Source organism: Orcinus orca, chromosome 7, assembly GCF_937001465.1.
Source record: "Orcinus orca chromosome 7, mOrcOrc1.1, whole genome shotgun sequence".
In the NCBI taxonomy this organism is placed as follows: domain Eukaryota; kingdom Metazoa; phylum Chordata; class Mammalia; order Artiodactyla; family Delphinidae; genus Orcinus; species Orcinus orca.
The window spans coordinates 65,076,844-65,094,234 of NC_064565.1; the positions used below are offsets into that span (position 1 = coordinate 65,076,844).

Consider the following 17,391-nt stretch of genomic DNA (forward strand, 5'->3'; position numbering starts at 1 on the left):
TGTCTTCTGTTTCTTCTTACTTTTCAATCTTAGCAGCTTGACCTAAGTTGTTTTCTTTGCTCATTAACATTCTAGTAACAAATGCCCCCTTTCATTTCATTATACCCTTTCCCCATGTAGTTCTAGACTAGAGCTGCTCCTATCAAGTCTTTGCCACTCCTTCTGGATGACACTAATTCGTGTATATCCAACTATAATACAAAGTCAGGAAATCTGATTTAGCCCATATGTCCTAGCTGAAAATTGCCTTACAGTATTTGTGTAGAACAAGGGTACATCTACATTGTATTACTTACTTACTGCCAAATTCAGACAAAACATCGGGGAAAGAAAGGATTTAACTGTAAAGGTGTTAACTGAATTCATAAGAGAAATGAGAAGAGGCTTAAATCACGGAGGTTCAAAACCTGAGTCTTAAGCAACACCATGGTTAAGGGCTTAGCATCCTGAGACCAAGAAGGCGCAGTTAGGGTATTAAGAAGAGAGACATAAAGATTAGCCATCAATCATGACTCAAGAAAGCCACAAGAAAAGATATTTTTCCTTTTATTTGTTTTTATTGAGGGATTTTTAGTGGGTACTTTGAGAATTTGGGATAAGTTTTATTTAATTGACTAAGACTACTTAAAATTTAATTTCTGCCTGATGATGGAAAAAAGCAAAATTAAAAACTATCTACTGAAGGTAGTGGAAATCAGTAATTATTCATAGCCTTTTAAAATTAGAATGACTTTAACAAAGCAGAGTACTTGGACTGAAATATATGTTATATGGGGTTGATTCTAACTAGATCACCAAATACAGCTTCTGTACAAAGCTACTTTCCAATTGAAATGGATGTGTTCATACTGTTGCTCTTGCACTTGCCTGTCTGTTGCTTCATAAATTTTAATGTATCTGTGTAAGTATGTTTTGTCTGTCTTTTAAATCATAAATCCCATAAAGTAAACACCTTGTCTAATACTCCAAATACTATGTGCTCAAGTATTCAGAAAACTTCTTGGTGTTTGGAAGATCCTAGTCAGTCATTGCAAATCTTTATATATGAATAAGACTATAATACATGAATATACAGGTAAAAATATAATATGAGTAAAATAAGAGTATTTTAAGTATGTTGTTATGCTTGTGACGGTTATTTAAGCTTGTTTCTCGTGGCTAATTCTCTGTTCTTTTGACAGTATGAGTAGAAGTAGTTGAGTTCATATCAGTCAGTTTTACTGGTTTGGTAGATATAAAATTAATTACCAAACTGAATATTAAAAATATTTTTGTTATCCAAGACTATTCTCTTGACAGCTCATTGATACATTTATGATAAATGAGATTAAAATAAAAATGAGATGTAAAGTAACATATGTTAATCTGTTAAGCAGTTATCTTGAGGTATTGTATCAGTTTGGTTAGTTTTATATATTTTTAATAGTTCATTTGAAATATACTGACAGTGTATTCTTTAATTACAGTGGATTAGCAGCTGGAGAAGATAATGGACAGAGAGGTTATTTGCTGACCTATGTCATTGCATACATTCGAGTAAGTTATCTCATTTCTTTTATCAGTTTATGTTGCAAACAATACTTTTTCTATAAGTGAATAAAATTATTTTCTTTATTTTCTTAAATTTTAACCTACAGTAATTTAGCATATCATTGTACTCATATGAGTCCAGGATTTTTCTACCTTATAAAATTTTCTTTCATACCTTTACACTTTTGTGGTGGCTTATGAATTGCTCTTTCCAGTTTTGATATTAAAACAGAATTGTACTCTGGGTAAAAAATTTAGTATTATAAGTTACTTATCATATAAGTATTATATCTTGTACGCTATAAAATATATTTTCCTAGGTGAGGTGGTTCCAGATAGTCTATCTATTTAGTCACTACAAAGACAGACACACTATTTTCTAATTTATTTTTAAAGAAAAGTTGATTTTAAAAGATTTCTTTTCCTTTCTCTAATCCCTCCTCCCCCAACTTCCCTATCTCCCTGGTCCTTTGATCCTGATGATCACTTTTTGGTATTGGTTAATTTGCTGTTTAGGCCACTAAAAATCTGTCCTGCTAGTATTCTCTGCATGTACCTAGACAGTTTCTGGATAGAGACTCCATTCATTAGAGAAATATTTGAGTTCCTGCCGTGTGTCAGACACTCTGCCTGGTGCCAAGGGCACAGAGGAAAACAAGACAAAGTTTCTGTCCTTCTGGAGATTATATCTCACACTTGGGGCCACTTTCCCATGCTCTTTTGAGGTAGATAGTAAAGAGCCCAGGAGGTTGAATTAGAAACATGAAATACTAATAATGAACATGAAATACTACTAATATTATGGACTCTTCTGCATCTGTTGTAATTTCTTAATTTTGTTTATATGTCTTAACAGGATTTGGGTTTGGAATACTATGTATTAGGGGAATCTTTTGAGACTTCTGCTCCTTGGGACAGGTAAAATGAAATGCCTGATATTATTAAAATATGCTATACAATTGCTGAAGTAATTTATTGTGTGTGAATATGTAAACTTTTAAAGTTTTGTAAGGAAACGTTGAAACAAGGTAATCACTTTTATTTAACTTAATATCTTCATCAGAATGTCACATTTGCAAGCCATTTTTAAAATTTTAGACAGACTTGTCCATGTCCCATAGAAGGAAGTTATTACCACAGTTTACATTTTAAAGAATTTTACTGAACACTAAATGTCACTATGTGGTTTAACTTAGCTTTGGTTTAAATTCTTAAATGGTTAATATGCTTAAATGTTCTCTAAAAAGTCCCCCCAAAATATAACCTTCTTTTGTAGTATTTCATTTAGCTTTTGATATTTGTATGTACACTGTTAAGCAAGATCTTAACTTGAATTTAAGTGATTTCTGAAAGAAACCCAATTTAAGAAATTATGTATAATTTCTGTTTTTAAATTATACACCTATATACATAAAATGTTGGTTAGGGAATTAATAATAAAAAATGATTAGGAAATGTGAAGTGGTTATATTAAAGATAGACTTGTGAGTTAACTAATAAAAAATTCTTGAGGTTGTTAGCACGTTTTTAATCTAGTATACCTTACATTTTACTTTTTCTTTATAAAATTTACTATTTTAAATCTATAATAAAGTATATAGGATATAACAAATCCCCCTGAATATACCTGTTAGATGTTACCTATCTTAACATTTTTGTTCTACCCTAACCTCTTTTTTTCCTCCCCCAGAAAACTTTTTACTTTTCTACACTGTCTTCATCTACTATGGGTTTTGGCTTTTGCTGTATTGATGCTAATAGTCCATCAATTTGATAGCAATCAAATTTATAGTATCAATATGTTAGTCACAGCATTCAGTTTTTGATGCTAAATTTTAATAAGGGGAATAAATCTTATAAATAAAAAGAATTATCACTTCATCAACATCTGACATGTTTGAACAGCAGATATAGTTTGGGAGCTGTTCATAGATGTCTCAGAGACCATTTTAGTCTTTAATACCTATTCTTACTGGGGAAAGTGGGTTAGTGTAGTGTTACTTCTTCAGTAGTATGAATTTCCTTGTCATCGATTACTCCTTACCTATGATTGCCATTTTGTCTTTAAATTCTTCCAACTGTGGAAGCTAGTCATGCACTATCTTTTCATTTTTCTTTATAGTTTCCTTGTATATTCTTAAATACTTTTTTGACTCACTGACTATATCTGTTTTATACAGGGTTACGTACTTGGTTTTCATTTAAAACAACGTCTTCAACTGAAGTTTTAATAAATAAAATTAAGGGAAAACAGCTGTATTCCTGACATAAAGTTTGTTACCATTTAGTAACTTGCTTTCTCTTTCAAACCTTTAGCTAGGTAGAGACCTTGTTTAGCAGCAACCCATGGGATCAGGGTCTTCAACCCTCACACATTATTAGGTTGCTTGGCCTTTTCATGCATAAGTTTCTTAAAGGATTATTGGTCTTACTAGTTTTTATGTATTCCTCTGTGGCCCTAGCACAATGACGGCACCTATTAGGTGCTCAGTGAATATTCTGCATAGACTCCTGTGAATGAACTACGGAATAGTGTAAGAATGTAGCCTTATAAAAACAGCTGCCTAAAAGGTCCGAGTTGGAGATTTGAAGATTTTAGAGACATCAGCTTGAGATTTGTGATTAAAACCAAAGGAGATATACAAACACTTAACAGGTAAATGGACGAAGAGAAAAGAAAGAAGACCTGAGAAAGAAGTCCAAGAAACCTCAACCTTTAAGGGATTAAAAACAAAGGATTCATTTAAGTTGTACAAATAAGCGCTAGCAGAGGAGATTGGGGAATAAAATCTAGAAGATTTGGAGGAAAACCAGTGCTGTGAGAGGAGCTGAGGGAAATTGTTTTCAAGGAGGAAATGGTCAATAGTGTTAAATTTGCTAATAGGTCAGGTAAGAATTTAAAAGTATACACAGTACGGGACTTCCCTGGTGGTCCAGTGGTTAAGACTCCTTGCTTCCAGCGCAAGAGGCTTGGGTTCGAGCCCTGGTCAGGGAACTAAGATCCTGCATGCCACGCGGCCAAAAAAAAAAAAGGTATACACAGTTTTGTTTACTTCCTATGTAGTGACTGGTCCAAATGGACTGTATTGACCTTTGCATGAGTTCTGTTAGAAAATACTTTCAGAACTCCATACAAATAATTTCTAGAAAGTACCTCATTCAAGTAACACTTGAATTCTGTTTTCTAGGGTCATGATAAAGAACTTGTTACTTTTATAAATTTGTAATATTCATGAACTCCTGTAGATATTAAAGTTTAGTAGATTTTATTTATATTTAAAATTTTATTTATTTGGTTGCGCCGGGTCTCAGTTGCGGCATGTGGGCTCCTTAATTGCAGCATGCAAACCCCCAGCTGCAGCATGCATGTGGGATTCAGTTCCCCGACCAGGGATCAAACCCAGGCCCCTTGCACTGGGAGCGCAGAGTCCCATCCACTGCACCACCAGGGAAGCCCCTTTATTTATATTTAAAATATCTGTTTTGTAAGTTGGATTTTCAAATTAAAGACATTAAATTTCAATAATCTAAATTCTTTATGAAAGATTTTTAAGAAACATGGATCCTTACCATTCTATAAATAAGGCATAGGTAACATTGATAAATTGTATCTGCCTGCAGCTCTCACAGAATAAAGCAGAACTTAACTTGAGTGCTATTTTGTAAAGTCAGATTTTATAAAACTTTCAGACACTATAAAAGTAAAAATTGACATGCTAATAAAACACTAAAACCTTTTTCATATTTATATTTTAATCAGTTATTCTTTGTTCTTATTGGAAATATAGATAACTTTAATGTGTTCAGTAAAGCATAATCCATTTAAATGTTATTGTTTTTATCAAATTGGGCCAACCTTTTAAGTGTCTTTGGTATCTTTTCCTTTCTCATGATTCTAAACAGAGTAAGGTTTAAAACACAGAATCGGTGTCAATATGTACCCAGGATATTTATTGGAGAATAAAATGGCTGATATATACTTTTAAGAGTTTTATTTTCCAGATGAAACAGAATATATAGTTATAACAATATGTTACAGCTCACATTAAAAAACAGATTAATATTGTTAAATATTATCAATCTTCCCTCCCCTTTAAGAACTATGTCTCACTTGTCTGTTTTCATTGTTCATATTGAACATATTAAACTGTCTAGCATAACTTTACACATAGTTCATGTCCAGTAAGTCTTTGTTGAGCTGGATTTTAGCTTAGTGCTTGAAAATAGGCTGTTGAACATTTGGTATAGCACTATGATTATTAATTAAATTATTTTTAAATTAAGGAAAACTTCTTAGATGGGCTATAGATTGGTATTCCTATAACCCAGAATTGAATTTTCATTAACATTTTCTTTAGAGCTTTTTAAAAAGCTTTTAGAATCTTGTAATTAAATTTATTTTGAATTTGGATTTTCCTTAGCTTAGGAAACTGCCTTCAGGAGACTTGAGTATGCTCCTCTGACTACTGTCTTTTCTGTGACAAAAAGGGAAAGGACTTTGCTCCCTTGAAGTTATGAATGGAAGGCCAGTTTGAATGATCTTGTTCATTCTTGAAGGAATGAGTATGAAAGTTTTAGTTAAGAGAATTTCTGACTTGAATGTGCTGATAAACCAGCAATAATTAGATTTTTTATAATTATGTGAAAACTTAATATTGTATTCAATTATTTTTTTCTAGGGTTGTAGATCTCTGTAGAAATGTAAAGGAAAGAATAACAAGGGAATGCAAAGAGAAAGGTGTTCAGTTTGCTCCTCTTGCTACATGCAGGTGAGTTTTTGTTGTTGTTCTTATACTTTTTATTCTGAAAAAAAAAAAAACAACTTTTTTTTTTAATTAATAGAGAAGTGTAATTTGTGAGCTGAGGAAAAGCTTCAGTCTGTTCCACTTAGCAAGCTTTCCTAAACTTTACTTGCCACCTTTTTAGGATTGTGCCACTAGGATTTTTACAGTAGTCCTGAGCCCGATAGGAGTAGAACACCCTTTCCTAGGAGTGAGCCTTCTCCTGTCTGGACAGCATGATGGTAAAGAGTGAGCCTTCTACCCTGTCTGGGTAGAGTGAGCCTTCTACCATGAGTGAGCCATGAGCCTTCTACCCTGTCTGGACAGCATGATGGTAAAGAGCCAAATGTCAGAGCTGCTGGAGTAAGAGAAGGACTCCTTCATTCACTGAAACTATAAATTACATATATGGTCAAGAAACTATAAATTACACACACATTCAATGCAGCTCTTTCTTTAACAGAGAAAAGGCACTTTAACCACTTTGTCGGCTGTTGATTAAATCAGTGGGTATGGAATATAGGAATGAGTGGAGCCAGAAAATCCAAATGAAGATTAACTTGTTGCTTTCTAATAGATCTTTCTGTGATAATGGAAATGTTCTGTATCTGCCCTATCCAGAATGATAGCCACAGCCACATGTGGCTGTTGAGCTGTTGAAATGTGGCTAGTATGACTGTGGAACTGAATTTTAAATTTTATTAATTTCAAATAATTTAAATTTAAAATGCCACATGTGGCTAGTATCTTCCATATGGGACAGTTATAATCCATATTGGAGCACAGTTAACTGATGATTTTGTCGTCTCTTAGTTAAATAGCAGAAGCCCCAAAGGAGGTTTTCTTAAGAAGGGGCACTTTGTGTTCAATCTTTTGATATTAATTTTCTGTGTGAACACCAGAAGATTAAATGTATAAAGATTGAATTGAGCATTTGACTTCTCTACAAAAGTTATCGAATTAATTAGAATAGAGAATAAAGGGAAATTAGGACAGATCATGAGAAGGGGAACCTTAAAGTAAATGATACAGTACTAATCTAGCACTTTAAAATTTATTGAACATTCTGTATTATATAACTGCTTCTCTTTTTTTTTTCTGTGTGTGTGGTTTTCAGATTTAACTCCAATGTTTAGAAACAAACAAAAAACTTACAATATAAGCATGAATAAAAGTTAGGTAATTTTCGAATTAACGTAGTATCTTTATTGTTAAATGCTGGACTCTGAAACAACAGTTGTGCTTCAGCACAACAGCATTTCTGTATATTTCTATTCATAATGATTGTTCTTTTGATTAGCCTGGAACCACTTGATATCAGCCTAGGAAGGCAGATCTGGGCCTTCCTTCTACTGCATCACCATGGCAACTTCCTGCTTAGTTTTAAAATTTCTTTATTTTGTAACATTGCATGTGTCTAAAGAGTGAAAGCACTGTTCTGCTATTTATTAGGAATTTAATCTCTTGGAGCTCTAAGTTTATCATTAGTAAAGTAATGGTAATATATCTCCTTGAAGGGACTGTTGTAAGAATGAAATGAGAAAGCATATAAAGGGCTATATAAATGGCATCGTATGTATTATTGTGACGTAGTTACATGAAGGTTGAGGTAGACAATCCATACTAGTATTAGTATGGAAAATTTGGTTATTTGTTTTTCTTCCTTAATGACAAATTCTCATGAAGGCATCCAATTGTTAGGCCCTCTTGATATGTTGACAGAGCATGATAATTTCTGTATATTTGCTTTGCAAGACTAGAAATACTTATGTACTCTTTAAACTGGAATCTCTTCTGTGATTTTTTTTCCCCTTTTTTTACATTCTCCCATCTTGTACTTTCCTGTTCCCATATTATGTTTCTTAATTCTACTTGTTGCCCTATAGGGACAGATACCTTTTAAAATTTGCTAGATTGTGCTTTCTTTTTTCTTTTAATACTGAACGTTATTTTTTTTCATTTTTAAATTTTATTTATTTTTTTATATAGCAGGTTCTTATTAGTCATCAATTTTATACACATCAGTGTATGCATGTCAATCCCAATCGCCCAGTTCATCACACCACCACCCCCCTTTGGTGTCCATATGTTTGTTCTCTACATCTGAGTCTTTCCCCCCTTGGTATCCATACGTTTGTTCTCTACATCTGTGTCTCAATTTCTGCCCTGCAAACTGGTTCATCTGTACCATTTTTCTAGGTTCCACATATATGTGTTAATATACAATATTTGTTTTTCTCTTTCTGACTTACTTCACTCTGTATGACAGTCTCTAGATCCATCCGCGTCTCAACAAATGACCCAATTTCGTTCCTTCTTATGGCTGAGTAATATTCCATTGTGTATATGTACCACATCTTCTTTATCCATTCGTCTGTTGATGGGCAATTAGGTTGCTTCCATGACCTGGCTATTGTAAATAGTACTGCAGTGAACATTGGGGTGCATGTGTCTTTTTGAATTATGGTTTTCTCTGGGTATATGCCCAGTAGTGGGATTGCTGGATCATATGGTAATTTTATTTTTAGTTTTTGAAGGAACCTCCATACTGTTCTCCATAGTGGCTGTATCAATTTACATTCCCACCAACAGTACAAGAGGGTTCCCTTTACTCCACACCCTCTCCAGCATTTGTTGTTTGTAGATTTTCTAATGATGCCCATTCTAACTGGTGTGAGGTGATACCTCATTGTAGTTTTGATTTGCATTTCTCTAATAATTAGTGATGTTGAGCAGCTCTTCATGTGCCTCTTGGCCATCTGTATGTCTTCTTTGGAGAAATGTCTATTTAGGTCTTCTGCTCATTTTTGGACTGGGTTGTTTGTTTTTTTAATATTGAGCTGCATGAGCTGTTTATATATACATTGGAGATTAATCCTTTGTCCATTGATTCATTTGCAAATATTTTCTCCCATTCTGAGGGTTGTCTTTTCGTCTTGTTTATGGTTTCCTTTGCTGTGCAAAAGCTTATACGTTTCATTAGGTCCCATTTGTTTATTTTTGTTTTTATTTCCATTACTCTTCCATTATTCATTAGGAGGTGGATCAAAAAACATCTTGCTGTGATTTATGTCAAAGAGTCTTCTTCCTATGTTTTCCTCTAAGAGTTTTATAGTGTCTGGTCTTACATTTAGGTCTCTAATCCATTTTGAGTTTATTTTTGTGTATGGTGTTAGGGAGTGTTCTAATTTCATTCTTTTACATGTAACTGTCCAGTTTTCCCAGCCCCACTTATTGAAGAGACTGTCTTTTATCCATTGTATATCCTTGCCTCCTTTGTCATAGATTAGTTGACCATAGGTGTGTGGGTTTATCTCTGGGCTTTCTATCCTGTTCCATTGATCTATATTTCTGTTTTTGTGCCAGTACCATATTGTCTTGATTACTGTAGCTTTGTAGTATAGTCTGAAGTCAGGATGTCTGATTCCTCCAGCTCTGTTTTTTTCTCTCAAGACTGCTTTGGCTCTTCAGGGTCTTTTGTGTCTCCATACAAATTTTAAGGTTTTTTGTTCTAGTTCCATAAAAAATGCTATTGGTAATTTGATAGGGATTACACTGAATCTGTAGATTGCTTTGGGTAGTATAGTCATTTTCACAATATGGCTTCTTCCAATCCAAGAACATGGTATATCTCTCCATCTGTTGGTATCATCTTTAATTTCTTTCATCAGTGTCTTATAGTTTTCTGCATACAGGTCTTTGTCTCCCTAGGTAGGTTTATTCCTAGGTATTTTATTCTTTTTGTTGCAGTGGTAAATGGGAGTGTTTCCTTAATTGCTCTTTCAGATTTTTCATCATTAGTGTATAGGAATGCAAGAGATTTCTGTGCATTAATTTTGTATCCTGCAGCTTAACCAAATTCATTGATTAGCTCCAGTAGTTTTCTGATGACATCTTTAGGATTCTCTATGTATAGTATCATGTCATCTGCAAACAGTGACAGTTTTACTTCTTCTTTTCCGATTTGTATTCCTTTTATTTCTTTTTCTTCTCTGATTGCTGTGGCTAGGACTTCAAATAATAGTGGTGAGAGTGGACATCCTTGTCTTGTTCCTGATCTTAGAGGAAATGCTTTCAGTTTTTCACCATTAAGGATGATGTTTGCTGTGGGTTTGTCGTATATGGCCTTTATTATGTTGAGGTAGGTTCCCTCTGTGCCCACTTTCTAGAGAGTTTTTATCATAAATGGGTGTTGAATTTTGTCAGAAGCTTTTTCTGTGTCTATTAAGATGATCATATGGTTTTTATTCTTCAGTTTGTTATCACATTGATTGATTTGCATATATTGAAGAATCCTTGCATCCCTGCGATAAATCCCACTTGATCATGGTGTATGATCCCTTTAATGTGTTGTTGGATTCTGTTTGCTAGTATTTTGTTGAGCATTTTTGCATCTATATTCATCAGTGATATTGGTCTGTAATTGTCTTTATTTGTAGTATCTTTGTCTGGTTTTGGTATCATGGGTGACGGTGGCCTCATAGAATGACTTTGGGAGTGTTCCTTCCTCTGCAATTTTTTGGAACAGTTTGAGAAGGATGGGTGTTAGCTCTTCTCTGAATGTTTGATAGAATTCACCTGTGAAGCCATGTTTTCCTGGACTTTTGTTTGTTGGAAGATTTTTCATCACAGTTTCAATTTCATTACTTGTGATTGGTGTGTTCATATTTTCTATTTCTTCCTGGTTCAGTCTTGGAAGGTTATACCTTTCTAAGAATTTGTCCATTTCTTCCAGGTTGTCCATTTTATGTGCATAGAGTTGCTTGTAGTAGTCTCTTAGGATGCTATGTATTTCTGCGGTGTCTGTGGTAACTTCTCCTTTTTCATTTCTAATTTTATTAATTTGAGTGCTCTCCCTCTTTTTCTTGATGAGTCTGGCTAATGGTTTATCAATTTTGTTTATCTTCTCAAAGAACCAGCTTTTAGTTTTATTGATCTTTGCTATTGTCTTCTTTCTCTTTCATTTATTTCTTCTCTGATCTTTATGATTTCTTTCCTTCTCCTAACTTTGGGTTTTGTTTGTTCTTCTTTCTCTTGTTCCTTTAGGTGTAAGGTTAGATTGTTTATTTGAGATTTTTCTTGTTTCTTGAGGTAGGCTTGTGTAGCTATAAATTTCCCTCTTAGAACTGCTTTTGCTGCATCCCATAGGTTTTGGATCATCGGGTTTTCATTGTCATTTGTCTCTAGGTATTTTTTGTTTTCCTCTTTGATTTCTTCAGTGATCTCTTGGTTATTTAGTAATGTATAGTTTAGCCTCCATTTGTTTTGTGTTTTTTATGGTTTTTTTCCCTGTAATTGATCTCTAATCTCATAGCATTGTTGTCAGAAAACATGCTTGATGTGATTTCAATTTTCTTAAATTTACTGAGGCTTGATTTGTGACACAAGATGTGATCTATCTTGGAGAATGTTCTGTGCGCATTTGAGAAGAAAGTGTAATCTGCAGTTTTGGTATGGAATGTCCTATAAATATCAATTAAATCTATCTGGTCTATTGTATCATTTAAAACTTCTGTTTCCTTATTTATTTTCATTTTGGATGATCTGTCCATTGGTGTAAGTGAGGTGTTAAAGTCCCCCACTATTATTGTGTTACTGTCGATTTCCTCTTTTAGAGCTGTTAGCAGTTGCCTTATGTATTGAGATGCTCCTATGTTGGGGTGCATATATATTTATAATTGTTATATCTTCTTCTTGGATTGATCCCTTGATCATTATGTAGTGTCCTTCCTTGTCTCTTGTAACATTCCTTATTTTAAAGTCTATTTTATTTGATATGAGTATTGCTACTCCAGCTTTCTTTTGATTTCCATTTGCATGGAATATCTTTTTCCATCCCCTCACTTTCAGTCTGTATGTGTCTCTAGGTCTGAAGTGGGTGTCTTTAGGTCTGAAGTGGGTCTCTTGTAGACAGCATATAGATGGGTCTTATTTTTGTATCCTTTCAGCAAGCCTTTGTCTTTTGGTTGGAGCATTTAATCCATTTATGTTTAAGGTAATTATTGATATGTATGTTCCTGTCACCATATTCTTAATTGTTTTGGGTTTGTTTTTGTAGGTCCTTTTCTTCTCTTGTGTTTCCCGCTTAGAGAAGTTCCTTTAGCATTTGTTGTAGAGCTGGTTTGATGGTGCTGAATTCTCTTAGATTTTGCTTGTCTGTAAAGCTTTTGATTTCTCCATCAAATCTGAATGAGATCCTTGCCGGTAAAGTAATATTCGTTGTAGGTTCTTCCCTTTCATCACTTTAAGTATATCATGCTACTCCCTTCTGGCTTGTAGAGTTTCTCCTGAGAAATCATTTGTTAACCTTATGGGAGTTCCCTTGTATGTTATTTGTCGTTTTTCCCTTGCTGCTTTCAATAACTTTTCTTTGTCTTTAATTTTTGCCAATTTGATTACCATGTGTCTCGGCATGTTTCTCCTTGGTTTTATCCTGTATGGGACTCTCTGCGCTTCCTGGACCTTGGTGGCTATTTCCTTTCCCATGTTAGGGATGTTTTCGACTATAATCTCTTCACGTATTTTATCTGGTCCTTTCTCTCTTTCTTCTCCTTCTGGGACCCCTATAATGCAAATGTTGTTGTGTTTAATGTTGTCCCAGAGGTCTCTTAGGCTGTCTTCATATCTTTTCTTTCTTTTTTCTTTAGTCTGTTCCACAGCAGTGATTTCCACCATTCTGTCTTCCAGGTCACTTATCTGTTCTTCTGCCTCAGTTATTCTGCTATTGATTCCTTCTAGTGTAGTTTTCATTTCAGTTATTGTATTGCTCATCTCTGTTTGTTTGTTCTTTAATTCTTCTTGGTCTGTGTTAAACAGTTTTTGCATCTTCTCGATCTTTGTCTCCATTCTTTTTCCGAGGTCCTGGTTCATCTTCACTATTATTATTCTGAAGTCTTTTTCTGGAAGGTTGCCTATCTCCACTTCATTCAGTTGTTTTTCTGGGGTTTTATCTTGTTCCTTCATCTGGTACATAGCCCTCTGCCTTTTCATCTTGTCTATCTTTCTGTGAATATTAGATTGTGCTTTTGCTGGGTATGACAACAAAATTCTTACATGAGATGTGAGGAAAGCATCTTTCTTATACCATAACTGTTCACATCAATCAGAAGAGTATCCTTGAAATAGTCTTTTATGCTTCTTTGTGGGAGAGACATGGTTTGAAGAACATTTTGGGAAGTACTAAGTCAAGTGTGTGTATTAACATCTTTTAGAACAAGTATATTTGGGGTAGAATGTAAAGGCTTAAAATGTGGATTTTAGAGATTATTGGCTGGGCATTCGATTATATCTGAAGGAGGGGAAAAAGGGGCCTTGTTCTGTTTAATAAAAAACTTATAACATGGTAACGCTACTGGTAGCTTAGTGACTGATCTTGGAGAGAAGCTTTCCAAATTAAAGGAGTAAAAATGTACCTGTTCTTTTTTTTTTTTGTTAATTTGGACATATCTTTAAAAATGAACCTTTTATCTTAAAGTTCTTAAACCGCAAGAAAAAAAGTGTATTTATTTATATTATCACCTAAGTTGATATTTAGTTCTTCTCTTGACAATCTGGTCTGTCAAGCCTCTTATTATTATAAACTGAAAACAAACAGGCCCAATAATCCAAAAGTCATTTGTTAATAGTAAAATCTGAAACATTTAAAGTAATAGAATCTATTTCTGTGTAGTTGAGGATTTTTTATTCTTTTGCTTTGTCAAGTGATAGCTTAACAGATATTATCCTGTCTCCCTTCTTCTGCCCTACCTCTCTATTCAGCATCCCTTGAGACTTCTCCCCCTTCATTATGAAAATACCATTGTGATAAACCACTACTTACTGAAAGTTATTGGGAAGTAAAATATTCTGCCTTAGGACACCTTCTGTAACAATACTTAAGTCTTGGTTCTTTAGAAGGTACTTATAAGGCCTAAGGATCTTCAGTATGTATTGTATTGCAGGTAGATAGAATTGGTATACATATTCTGAATTGATATGTCATTTATTACATAGCTGTTTTTTTAAGAAGGATTTTCTGATAAAAGCCTAATGCTCAGCTTCTGTGATCATCTTATAAAACCAAAGTTTAGAATGTGCAAAGTCTAAGTTAATTGAATGATTTTGCTAAATAGGAGTTTTAAATATAGTTTTTATAGCATATGCTTGATTAACGCTTAACTGTAGTTTGATTTGAGCTGATTAACAGTGGCTAAGGAGATTATTCTGTGTTGAGTATAAATGTTGAATGTGTGAGATGTAATTTTTAAACCAGTTTTTTTAAAAAAGCTATTCTGAAATTAATTTAAAATAGTTATAGATCTCATTGAAATCAGAGATCCCAAGGAAAAGAATTCAGCTGTAGGATGCATTTATTAAGTTCATTTATTTCATTTCTGTCTTTTAAAAGGTACTTTGTATATTGGAATAGGAATTCTAACCCTAAATTTTCTGAGGAAGTTTTGTGGGAAGGACTTCCTAGCCAGTGAGTCTAACATAAGTACAGTACTCCAAAAAGTATACAGCACAAAAATGTTTTAGAAATTAAAGAATAATATAATGACTTTGGCAGCCACACTTTCTCTTGTCCAGATGATTTTGGAAGACATTAGTGTTTAAGTGTCTTAAATGATAGAATTGATCTATTAAAAGGTATTAGTTCTGTCACTTTCTAAAATGGCCCCAGATTAAGGTTTTCCAAAAAATGTTATTTCTGCTTTGTTTGAGATACTGATCACTCAAGCTTTGTTGTAATTTTAGAAGCCTCCTTATCTACTGATAACTGAATTGTGTAATATAGCTCCTGGATTTGTTGGAAGGTGGCAATGTTCTATTAATATTTAGTTATATTTTCTATTTATTGATATTAATGATTCTCATATGAGTAATGTATATTTTACTAATCGCTGTAAACTCATTTCATTCATGTATCCTTTAAATTTATTTAAATTTGGTTATTCATAGTGATAGTGCCCTTGCAGTTAACATGGTTTTCCAATTTTTCTTAAACTTTGTAAATCTGGTAGTTAAAATGTAAACATTCAAGGGATCTTTTTTATGGTTGAATTAACACTAGAAGAAAAACATAGCTGGCAAATTGACAGTAGCATTGTTAAACAGTTCATTTCTTCTGTTCTGAGGCACCTAACATTTGGCCTAAAAGGCCATTAAAATTTTGGATTAGATTCTGTTTGTATTGTGTAGTAAAAAAAAAGTATTTCCTCTGTATTTGCTCTTTCTGTTAAATTAACTTCTTTGTGGGAACCTTTGTAAATTGCATTCAGAGATTTGACTGTGATTACCTTGGCTCCCTTTTAAATGCTTCACCTAATTACATTTTGAAAGCCCAGATATATATCATGTATATGATTTATTAATCTAACATTCTTGATACCTTTTGCAAATACATATACAACATGCACACATATGGGACCTAGAGTGTAAAACCTTTGGAGATACTCTCTTAAGGCCATGTCATTCAATTTGTTTTCAAAGTTGTTACTAATAATGTGAACTTGGTGAAGGTGCTGTGTTTTGCCCAGTCTGATCATTTTTGGTATTTGAACATTTTTCTTGTTTTCTAGTTTCAAGTTCTCATATGTATTTCTGTTAACTTTGAGGAAGCTTAGAAGACTTATAATGGATCACAAAGTTCCATGTAGTCTGTTTTGGGGCTGTCTATAACTGCAGTATACTTTGTTAAAAAAGAAAAAAAAAATCCCTTCTGAGGAAGTGGAATTTTGTATATTTCAGGCCAGTTGGAGAAATATTTACATTATCTTAAAATTAAAAAAAAATTTTGGGGTAATAGTCCAGACTTACCAAAAAAGTTATAAAAATAGTACAAGTAGTTCTTAGATATCCTTTATCCAGCAAATCTATTTTCCATCCACGGAGTAAGAGGGTGGGTAGAGAATGAGATTATGGCTTAAGCAAATCATTCAAACAATCTTGTCTTTAAGTTTCTAGATGTTAAATCTGATTTCACTTAAAGCCTTGTGGGGGATTTTGTCTGTTTGTTTTTTAGGGTGACTCAGACTTATGATGCAGGTGCATGTATCTATTTCTACTTTGCCTTTAACTACAGGGGAATCAGTGACCCACTGACTGTGTTTGAACAAACTGAGGTAATTTTGCATACATGAATATAGCTCTTACATTCTTTTATTAATTTAAGTAAACTTTACTATCAATTTATGAATTTTAGTTTGACTGTCTTTAATAACTTGTGGTTTACCTGGTTGATAGCCCATAGAAATGAGAAGCATAATTTTTACACTGGATTGAATACTGAATTAGAAGTCTAAAATTCATATTCCCTATACATATTACAATTAATATTCTAAAATTAATGTTCTGTTGCCTGTGATTCTTTGGATATTACTTATAGTACATAATACCTGATTAAATTAAATAACAGAAGACTATATGGACCCTTGATATCACTTCAGCAGCCCAGCCAGCTCCATATGGTGACTGCTTTTGAGGTCAGCGGCTCTAAAGCTCTTGGCCTATGTTGCTGTAATTTCCTAATTCTAGGTTTATAATTTTTTTGTTTGCTTAAGTTTTATGTAGGCCTTTGAGGTTCATTTGCCAGCAGTTTCTATTACATTTCTTAAATGACCTTAAGCATCTAATTTTTATAACGCCTTCTGTTTGATAGTCAATATTTCTGATGACAAGTATGCCTAGGGTTGAAGAAACAGACTAGACTGTGGAGGAAGCAGGAGGAGACTGGGGTTTGTTAAAAATAAAACCTCAGGTGTCCTAGTATTAATTCTGTTGCCTGCCTGCCAAAGGTAGTACCACAAGGTGATTTTCAGTGGCACACTTTTAGACCCAAACCACAGGGTATGGTTGGCTCCCTCTTATGCCTCCTTTTTTTAAAAAAAAAAACAAAAAAAACCCAGCTTTTCTGAAGTATAATTGAGATATAGTAAACTGCACATAATATGTACAGTTTCATGGGTTTTGACCTATGTATGCACCTGTGAAATTGTAACCCCAATCAAAATAATGAACATATCCATCATCCTCAAAAGTTTGAGTCCTGGGCTTCCCTGGTGGCACAGTGGTTGAGAGTCCGCCTGCCGATGCAGGGGAC

General features: G+C 33.8%; 1 protein-coding gene and 1 long non-coding RNA gene across 3 annotated transcripts in view; one reads left to right on the top strand and one right to left on the bottom strand.

Moving 5' to 3' along the window:
• The window catches only part of LOC117200508 (uncharacterized), a 250,081-nt gene that overhangs the window by 200,396 nt on the left and 32,294 nt on the right, over positions 1-17,391 (bottom strand). The window lies entirely within an intron of this gene.
• AGPS (alkylglycerone phosphate synthase) overlaps positions 1-17,391 on the top strand; it is a 238,069-nt gene that overhangs the window by 99,213 nt on the left and 121,465 nt on the right. For both annotated transcript variants that reach the window (XM_004267360.3, XM_049712035.1), the window contains exons 15-18: positions 1,467-1,536; positions 2,387-2,448; positions 6,210-6,299; positions 16,315-16,414. In XM_004267360.3, coding sequence (XP_004267408.1) covers positions 1,467-1,536; positions 2,387-2,448; positions 6,210-6,299; positions 16,315-16,414 — 322 coding nt within the window. The remainder of the gene's footprint in view (positions 1-1,466; positions 1,537-2,386; positions 2,449-6,209; positions 6,300-16,314; positions 16,415-17,391) is intronic.